Source organism: Thamnophis sirtalis, unplaced genomic scaffold, assembly GCF_051295495.1.
Source record: "Thamnophis sirtalis isolate CommonGarterSnake01/CBP01778 unplaced genomic scaffold, rThaSir2_p1.2 scaffold_7, whole genome shotgun sequence".
NCBI lineage: Eukaryota > Metazoa > Chordata > Lepidosauria > Squamata > Natricidae > Thamnophis > Thamnophis sirtalis.
This window is the reverse complement of record NW_028261387.1, coordinates 92,631,071-92,641,405: the sequence shown is the minus strand read 5'-3', so window position 1 is coordinate 92,641,405 and position 10,335 is coordinate 92,631,071. Positions and strand designations below refer to the sequence as shown.

The following is a 10,335-nucleotide window of genomic DNA, read 5'->3' as shown; positions in this document are numbered from 1 at the left end:
GGACTATGATTTGCAATGTGTGTTGTTTTTTTTTGGCTGCAAACCAGTGTTTACTTCCGGTGACCTGCTTACTGAGTGACACACTGATGGCTGTGATTCTGGGCTCAATGATTAAATGTGCCTCTAGGACTTTCTGTGGGACCCAGATGTCTATGGAGATGCTCAGCCATCCAGGTCATGGTTGCCCCAAAGGTGCGTTCCCAAAAGCCACAAGGATTTTGTTTTCCCTTGAAGAGGTTTCGCTTCCCATCCGAGGAGCTTTTTCGGTTCAGGAACGAACTGAAGAAGCTTCGTTGGTGGGAGAAGGGAAACGTTTTCAAGGACAAAAAAAATCCAAAACCCCACCAAGATAATCGAATTCGCCTTTTGAAAAAGGCCCCTTTGGGACATGCATTGCACGGACTGGCTCAGATCCAGGTAGGAAGTCATGTTTGGCGCACATGGAGATCATTCCCTATGGCAGGCCTGCACAACAGGCAGTCTATGGCACCATAGGCTGGCCCCATTGATCCTCTCCTATCCCCTTCTCTCCCTCAGGTTTGCCCCACAGAGGGCTCTCTTATTCCCCTTCTCTCCCACAGGCTGTATTGTATTGTATTTATTGTATTTATTAGATTTATAGGCCGCCCGATCCCGGAGGACTCCGGGCTGGCCCCACTGATCCTCTCCTCTCCCCTTCTCTCCCTCAGGTTTGCCCCACAGAGGGCTCTCCTGTCTTATCCCCTTCTCTCCCTCGGTCTAACTCCTTAGTATCAGAGGGTTTTTCAGGTGGGGAGGGGGAGTAGAAAGTCTAAACTGCCGAATGAGTCATGTGCTGGCCACACCCACACCCAAGTGGCAGTTGGAAAAGAGTTCTTTTCAGGTGGGGAGGGGGAGTAGAATGTTGAACTCCTTAGCATCAGAGCACGTTAATAATAATATAAGAAATACTAATGATCTGATGGTCATTTTGAAAAATCCTTTCTTAGCCAGCACCTAGAAGCCAAGTGGAACATACATGCAAAATTTCAAGCATGAGTGGTATTTTGCATATGTGTGTGTGTGTGTGTGTGTATGTATGTATGTATGTATATACATACATACATACATACATACATACACATATACATATACATACACATATATGCAAAATACCACTCATGCTTGAAATTTTGCATGTATGTTCCACTTGGCTTCTAGGTGCTCGCTAAGAAAGGATTTTTCATGTATGTTGCATTTGCGCTGATAAATAAATAAAGGGAGACTAGTATAGATCTATTTCAAGCTATTTAGCTCTCATCAGCTAGCCATACCCTTACTGGGAATCGAACCTGGGCTGTGTTACATATCAGGCAGTTATATTAGCCACTAAGCCACAGGCTCTCTTCCATTATCACTCACACATACACACACATTTATTTATCGGGAGGTGGCCAGTCCCATCCTACCTGGGAGTTCTCGGTCCCTGGCTGCTGAAGGAGCTTGACGGGTCTCCCTCCGGCTGTCCTCTGGCTTCGCCCATCATGCCAGGTGAGATTGCCACCTGAATTCCTCTGCAGGCGGTAACTGAGATTCTCGGCCGATACGGTGTGCTCCAATAGGTTCGGGCAGAAGCCAAAGTGAGTCGCAGCCACTGTGGAGCAGAGAAAGTACAAACTTAAAACACTCAGCTTCCAGGTGCTGGTCACTCTCCACATTGCACAGGAAAAAATCCAAAGATTTAGTTTTGTATCGGGTTTAAGGTGCTGGCGTAGCACCCAGGGGACGATGAGTTCTAGTCTCATCTTAGGCATGAAAGCTGGCTGGGTGGCTTTGGGTCAATCACCAGGTCAATTGTCCTGACTCAGGCATGGAAGCCGCGTCAGTGACTTTGAGCCAATCACCAGGACACAGAGAGTTCTAGTTCTGCCTTAGGCATGTGGCTCAATGACGAGCCAATCACCTGAAGACAGTGAATTCTAGTCTCATTTTAAGCATGAAAGCTGGCTCTGTGACTTTTGCCAATCACCCGGAGACAATGACCTCTGTGCCTTAGGCATGAAAGTTGGCTTGGTGACTTTGGGCCAATCACCCGGAGATAGTAAGTTCTAGTACTGCTTGAGTCGGCTGGATGATTTTGGCCCAATCCTTCTCAGCCCAACCCACATCACATGATTGTTGTTTGGAGGAAAAGAGGAAGACGAAGGAGTATTACGAATGTTTGCCACCTTGTGTTAGGTAAAGGTTCCCCTAGCACATATGTGCTAGTCGTTCCCGACTCCAGGGGGCACTGCTCATCTCCGTTTCAAAGCCGAAGAGCCAGCACTGTCCGAAGACGTCTCCGTGGTCATGTGGCTGGCAGGACTCAATGCCGAAGGCACACGGAAACGCTGTTCCCTTCCTACCAAAGGAGGTCCCTATTTTTCTACTTGCATTTTTTACGTGCTTTTAAACTGCTAGGTTGGCGGAAGGAGGGACAAGAAATAGGAGCTCACTCCGTTACGCAGCACTAAGGATTCGAACTGCCGAACCGCCGACCTTTCTAATCGACAAGCTCAGCATCTTAGCCACTGAGCCACCCGCGTCCCTCCGTGTTAGTAATAAAGACGGGATAAAACCCTAATAAATATGTAATCAAGAATTATAATAAACCTGCTTAAGTATTGTCCACCCAGAGAGCCAACGGGGCTCTCTGCCCTTTTTGAGGTCTGAACCTTCTTTGCTTCCCCTGCTCCCTTTGGAGGCCCCGAAAGATCACCGAGGAATGGCAGAAACTTGGCAAGGACGACTGCCGGTTTTAAGACGCGGACGGGAACGACAGAAACTCCCTGTGTGCCATCAAGAACAAAACACAGGTAAATTTTCTTCCTCTTTTTGCTGCAAGACTTAAAAACGAAAGAAAACTCATCTCTTTCCACTTGCCGCAAGTAAAACCGGTGTCAGGTTTCAGTGCCCGCTTCTTTTTCAAGGACCCGCAGACACACACACACTCATGTATGCACACACGCACTTTTCTTTCTTTTGTTTCGGCAAGTGTTCCCAACGAAGCAGCCAACAGTCATGGAGAAGATTGACTGACATCAGAGCAATTAAATTCAAGGGCCGGAGATGGCCAGGCGGCCAGCCCTTCTGGCAATTTCGAGATAGGCTGAGCAGCCAGCCGTCGGTGCCAGATGCTGGCAAATTATTCACCCCTACGTGTTAGATTTATGCCATATTTTGACACTGCTGGGCCTCTCCTTTCAAATAAATCTGTATGGCTGTTCCCCGGGCTTGAATGATGCAGGCGCCCGTCTGCCCGGGGCAGCTGAATACACAGCTGGAGAACTGGCGCCCGCGAAAAGAAACATCTGTTTATTTATCGGCTGCGCCAAAGGATCGTTCCCTCTTGTCTACGTTCACACACAACACTCCGGATTCTAAACCCAGGTCAACAAATCAAGAGATTCGCTTAACTTGCAATGCACCGGGAACTTACTTAGTGGCCTAAAATCCAGGAGACGGTGAGTTCTAGCCCTGACTTAGGCATGAAAACCAGCTAGGTGACTTTGGGCCAATCACCAGGAGACGGGGAATTCTAGTCTCCCACCTTAGGCATGAAAGCTGTCTGGGTGGCTTTGGGATTCTGCTACCAGTAACCACTGGGACTCGGTATCATATTATATATCTCATACGTCATATCATTATTAGGTATTTATCCCTTTCTTATTACTTTAAATGTAACTCAATGTCCTCCTATTTTCCCCACAACAACCCTGTGAGGTGAGATAGGCTGAGAAAGAGAGAGGGAGAGGGGAAGGGGGAAGGGGAACATGATCAAAGTAACCAAGCTAGCTTTCCTGCCTAAGGTAGAACTAGAACTCAATGTCTCCCATTTTCTAGCCTGATGCCTTCACCACTACGCTAGACAGGCTCTCCATGAAGTTTCCTAACAGAGAACAAAATGAGCAACAGATATAGACAGTCTCATTTATCTTCTATATATATAAAAGCCAAGTACCACTTACTCATCACAAAATCTCCAGAACCGGTAAAGCCTACAAACTTGAAATTTGACACGTAAGTTCTTCTTGGTTTCTAGGTGCTCGCTAAGAAAGGATTTTTCGAAATGACCATCAGATCATTAGTATTTCTTATATGGTAATTAACACGCTCTGATGCTAAGGAGTTCTACTCCTCCTCCCCACCTGAAAAGAACTCTGTTCCAACTGCCAGTTCCCTCACATTCCATTACCTCAGTTCAAACTGGCAGACGTTCCACTCCTTCACTCAGGAGCGGTCTGGGGCTCCTTACAGTACTAAACGTCGGTACCTCACCACAATGTCTACACCTTCCACCTATCGAATGGCTTCCGGACTCAAGGCGGTGGGAGCGATATTCTCTTATGTGTTTCAATCACCACCCACCACTGAGCCAATGGATTGTGAACCGAATTTCTCCTGCATAGCCCTATCACATACTTTTGTCGCGAAGCACGGGTATCCAGTGTGTATACATACACACACACACACACACCCTACAGTGCATATATGGTAACTGGGTCAGCCAATGGGAACTATTGGGTGACTGAGAGCCATGCCAGATGGCTCAGAGCCTGGGCGTGGCTTACCTATGTAGCTCTGAGTCTGTGCAGGAGAACTACCGTATTTTTCGGAGTATAAAGACACACCTTTTTCCCTCAAAAAAAGAGGGTGAAAATCTGGATGCGTCATGCACTGAATACAGCATTTTTGGCCTCCCAAAACCCCACCCCCTTTGCAAAAATGGCTGTGAATAGCCTTTAGGGGGCTTTCAGAGTGCTCCTGGGGAATGAGGAGGACAAAAAAGGCCCATTTTATGCTCATTTTTGCCCCCCCCCCAGTCCCCAAGAGCACTCTATGAACCTCCTAACGGCTATTCGTGCCCTTTTTTTGAAAAACGGGCCATTTTTGGGAGGTCTGCAGAGTGCAAAACATTTTTTTTTTTAAAATTGCCTCTTCAAAATCTTGGTGCGTCTAATACTCCGAAAAATAAGGTAATCTAGTCTGCTCTCTGAATTGAAACTGGAAACCAATCTCTCTCCTCTCCACCACGTTGGAAGAATCTGCTGTGGGTATTGTACATTTATTGATGTGTTATTCTGTCTGTAAAGAAGTTAATGAATCCTGCTGAATCAGTTATCTCTGTGTGCTTTCTGGATGTGATTTTCGTCGTGACCCGTCAAAACCGCGGTCCACTAAAGCGCGCCCGATTAAAGCGCGTACCTGACGTCATCAGCAGCGCGACAAATACGACCGCAGAGAAAAAAGGGCGCTTTAAAAAACGCTTTTAAAGCAAGCCGATTCACATAAAGGTAAGGGTTAGGTTTAGGGTTAGGGTTAGGTTAAGGGTTAGGATTAGGTTTAGGGTTACGTTAAGCGTTAGGGTTAGGTTTAGGGTTAGGTTAAGGGTTAGCGTTAGGTTTAGGGTTAGATTTAGTGTTAGGTTAAGGGTTAGGCTTAGGGTTAGGGTTAGGTTTAGGGTTAGGTTTGGGGGGGTTAGGTTTAGATTTACACGTTAATTTTAAGTTTACCGCTCACAGCGTGCTCTTTTCATCGCGCTGTGATGACGTCACGTACGCGCTTTCGTCGAGCGCGCTTTAGTCTACCGCGGTTTTGTGGTGGAACCAGTTTCGTAACCAACTCTGAAATGGTTGACCTTCGTAATCCAAGTCAAAAAGGAAACCTCTTCACAAGAGCCTCCAATGTTTGCTTCCTTGAAGGAAAAGTAATCTGGCCATTGATCCTGACAAACGAAGATGAGTCATTGCAATGAACAGATAGATCAGGGCCCTGGCTTAAATTTGCTTCCGGCGCTCCGGAATAAATGCATTCAGAAACATAATTCGTTTTTTTTTTTGTGAGCTTCACAGGCCATAAAAATCCCTTTGCAGGAGCCATTGCAAAATTTATCGCGTGGAAGCAGCCTTTATGAAAGCGGGAGGGAAAAAAAATATAAATAGATGGCTAGATATGACCTATCTGGACTAACGCAACCCAGTGAAAAATGCATTTTTATCTCTGCGCTCGCAGTAATAAGCCGATCCATCTTGAGCTCGCAGGAGCTCTCTGTAGTTTTGCCACCCGTGGCAGGAGTGAAAAAAAAGTCTTTAATTCAACATTTTAATAGGTTTTAAATACTCCACTTAAGGTGGCTGGTTCAGAATTTCTCACAGATCAATTTAGGATATTTCAGTAGTCCTCGGCTTATAGGCATTCCATTAGTGACCATCTGCTGGTTATCAGCCTAGGTGGCGCAGTGGTTAGGGTGCAGTACTGCAGGCCACTTCAGCTGACTGCTAGCTGCAGTTCGGTGGTTCAAATCTCACCGACTCAAGGTTGACTCAGCCTTCCATCCTTCCGAGGTGGGTAAAATGAGGACCCGGATTGTTGTTGGGGGCAATATGCTGACTCTGTAAACCGCTTAGAGAGGGCTGAAAGCCCTATGAAGCGGTATATAAGTCTAACTGCTATTGCTATTGCTAACTGCTATTGCTATCACCTTTAAAGCCCTACATGGCCTAGGACCTGGATATCTCCGTGGCCGCCTCCTGCCACAAACCTCCCAGCGCCCAATAAGATCTCACAGGATGGGCCTTCTCCGGGTGCCGTCGACTACACAATGTCGTCTGGCGGCTCCTCGGAGAAGGGCCTTCTCTGTAGCTGCTCCGGCCCTATGGAACAATCTACCCCCTGAGATCCGGACCCTCCCCACTCTCTCGGCCTTCCGAAAGTCTATTAAGACCTGGCTGTTCCGGCAGGCCTGGGGCTGCTGATCTTTGATTGCGCTCCAGCCCCACTAAGATTGAGTGCATGTTGTGTTCTTTTAATTTGCTTTGCCTTGTATTTTAAATTTTTTAATATTTTTAAATTGTTTTTATGTAAGGCGCCCGCAGTCCTTCGGGATTGGGCGGCATACAAATCCATTAAACCTTAACCTTAACCATCCAAAGTTACATCACTGAAAAATAGTGACTTAGGACTGGTTCTTGTAATTAAAACTCTCTCAGCAACCCCGTGGTCCAGGGGTGAAATCCTCCCGGTTTGGCCCGGTTCTGCGAACCGGTAGTTAAAAAAAAAAACTTCAGAGGAGCGCGCGGCTCACAGCTGATCCATGTGATTGGCGGAAGCTCCTCCCCCCACTTTTTAAATCATTTGTTTTTCTGCCAGTTCGGGCAAATAGGCAGGGAAAAAATGCTTTAAAAAGTGTGTGTGGGGGGGGGGGAAGTTGGCCATGCTCACCCAGTCACATGACCCCACCACCAAGCCATGCCCACAGCACCGGGGTGGCGGGATTTAGATTTCACCACTGCCGTGGTCACCTGATCAAAATTTGGGCGCTTGGCATTGGATATGTATTTATGACATCTCCACTGTCACTATTGCTATTGCCATTGCCCTTCCTTCCTTCCCTCCTTTCTTCCCTCCCTCCCTCCTTCCTTCCTTCCTCCTCTCCCGCCTTCCTCCCCTCCCTCCTTCCTTCTTTTTCCCCCTCCCTCCTTCCTTCCCTCCCTCCTTCCTTCCCCCCTCCTTTCTTCCCTCCCCCCTCCCTCCTTCCTTCCTCCCTCCCTCCTTCCCTTCTTTCTTCCCTCCCTCCCTCCTTTGTAATAATACAAATGGCTATCCAGCATCTTCTTAAAGACTCCCAGTGTTGGGGCATTCACAACTTCTGGAGGCAACTTCTGTTCCACTGATTCATTGTTCTCACTGTCAGGAAATTTCTCCTCAGTTCTAAGTTGCTTCTCTCCTTGATTAGTTTCCACCCATTGCTTCTTGTTCTACACTCAGGTGCCTTGGAAAATAGTTTGACTCCCTCTTCTTTGTGGCAACTCCTGAGATATTGGAAGACTGCTATCATGTCTTCCCTAGCCCTTATTTTCATTAAACTAGACATCCCCAGTTCCTGCAAGTGTTCTTTATATGTTTTAGCCTCCAGTCCCCTAATCCTCTTTCTTGCTCTTCTCTGCACTCTTTCTAGAGTCTCCACATCTTTTCTACATCGTGGCGACCAAAACTGGATGCCGTATTCCAAGTGTGGCCTTACCAAGTCCTTATAAAGTGGTATTAACACTTCATGTGATCTTGATTCTGTCCCTCTGTTTATGCAGCCTAGAACTGTGTTGGCTTTTTTGGCAGCTGCTGCACACGGCTGGCTCCTATTTAAATAAACCCCCACTTTGTCAATAGGCCCATTAAGGCTAGCCAGGCTAGCCCACTTTACATAATAAAGACTTCAGCAACAGCTACAGAAAGGCATGATTGGCCTTTTACTCAGGTCTCCACATGGCATCTGAGAACTCATACCTGGATTCAAAACAGCCTAGAGAGTAGCCCCCTGCATGGCACCATGGGAGTCTGACAACCAATCAGAATACACTTCTTACACAGGAACAGGAAACAGAGAGGTGGGACTAAACAGGGTATAAAAAGCCTAGCAAGCCCCTCCTTCAGCCCTTCTCTTCTTCTCCACCAACATTGAAGCATGTGATCCCCTTTTCTGTTCAGGGCTCAAGCCATGTGGCCCTGTCCACCATTAAAACCATCTTTCCAAGCAGCCTCCATGTCTCCGGGGTCTTTTTTCCCCACTTGGAGCTGAACCCAGAAGGACGTTTCTTTCAACACTATGATTAAATGGAGGATTAAGCCTCCCCCCCACCACTCTCTGCCCGCTGGCTATGGAAGCAGACCCCACCCCACACTGCTTTCTTCCCCTTTGTGCACTGCTGCGATAATCCCTCCGCCCCCCCCACAACCCTGATTTGATTAACCTCCGAGGGAAAGGAGGCAAATGAAAAATCCCTAGAAAGCAAGCGTCCTTCTCCAAAGAGCCAGGCGGCTAAAGTGGCCCCCTCTCAGGACCCATTAACCCCGGGTCAAGTGGGGATTTCCAGAGACACACGCAGCCACTCAAATGGCGAGCGGGGCAGCCTCACGCTTGCCAACCTGCTCTGCACCACCTCTACGCAAATCGCCCCCCCCCCCAAATCTGTAGTGAAAAGGCTAGTGAAAAGGTGTCGATGGCCAGGTGGTCTAGTGGTCAAAGCAACAGGCGAGAGAGGGTGGGAGAGGATGAGTTCTAGTCCTGCCTTAGGAATAAAAGCCAGCTGGGTGAAATTGGGCCAATTACTAGGAGATGGTGAGTTCTAGTCCCACCTGAGGCATGAAAGCCGGCTGGGTGACTGTGAGCCAATCACTAGGAGACGGTGAGTTCTAGTCCCACCCGAGACATGAAAGCCAGCTGGGTGACTATGGGCCAATCGCTAGGAGATGGTGAGTTCTAGTCCCACCTGAGGCATGAAAACTGGCTGGGTGACTATGGGCCAATTGCTAGGAGACGGTGAGTTCTAGTCCCACCTGAGGCATGAATGCCAGCTGGGTGAAATTGGGCCAATCGCCAGGAGACAGTGGGTTCTAGTCCCACCTGAGACATGAAAGCTGGCTGGGTGAGTTTGGGCTAATTACCAGGAAATTGTGAGTTCTAGTCCCACTTTAGGCATGAAATCCAGCTCTATGACTTTGGGCCAATCATCAGGAGACCGTGAGATCTAGTCTCGCCTTAGGCATGAAAGCCAGTTGGGTAACCTTGAGTCAGAGGTGATATTCAACAGGTTCTGACCAGTTCTGGAGAACCGGTAGCAGAAATTTAGGGTAGTTCAGAGAACCGGCAAATACCACCTCTGGCTGGCCCCGCCCCCATCTATTCTCTGCCTCCCAAGTCCCAGCTGATCGGGAGGAAAGGGGGATTTTGCAGTAACTTTCCCCTGCCACGCCCACCAAGCCACGCCACGCCCACCAAACCACGCCCACAGAACCGGCAGTAAAAAAAATTGAATCTCACCACTGGAATGGGAGTTTTGCAGTATCCTTTCTCTGCCACGCCCACCAAGCCACGCCCACAGAACTGGTAGTAAAAAAAAATGAATCTCACCACTGGAATGTTGTTGTTGTGGGGAAAATAGAAGGAGAACAGAGTATTGTGTATGTTCACAGCCTTCACTTATTTGCACATATACAAACAATTGCAAACAAGCAAAGGGGGGGGGAACACAGCAATACGACTTGCCTTCCTTGCTCAGAATCCCTTCCACATTAGACCTTCGGTTGGTTTGATTTTCCACATTTCTAATTCCTAAACGAGACAAGATATACCGTATTTTTCAGAGTATAAGACGCACCATGGTTTTGAAGAGGCAAATAAAAAAAAAGTTTTTGCACTCTGCAGACCTCCCCCAAACGGCCTGTTTTTTGTGAAAACGGGCCCGGGATTTCCCCCCCCCAAAAAAAGGGTATGGATAGCCTTTAGGAGGCTTGTAGAGTGCTCCTGGGAGCGGTGGGAGGCAAAAACAAGCAAAAAATGGC

General features: G+C 47.8%; 1 protein-coding gene across 1 annotated transcript in view; it reads right to left on the bottom strand.

Annotated features, from left to right (window-relative positions):
- Positions 1-10,335, bottom strand: part of SAMD10 (sterile alpha motif domain containing 10) — a 46,704-nt gene that overhangs the window by 13,444 nt on the left and 22,925 nt on the right. The window contains exon 2 of the mRNA XM_087720846.1: positions 1,428-1,612. Coding sequence (XP_087576972.1) covers positions 1,428-1,612 — 185 coding nt within the window. The remainder of the gene's footprint in view (positions 1-1,427; positions 1,613-10,335) is intronic.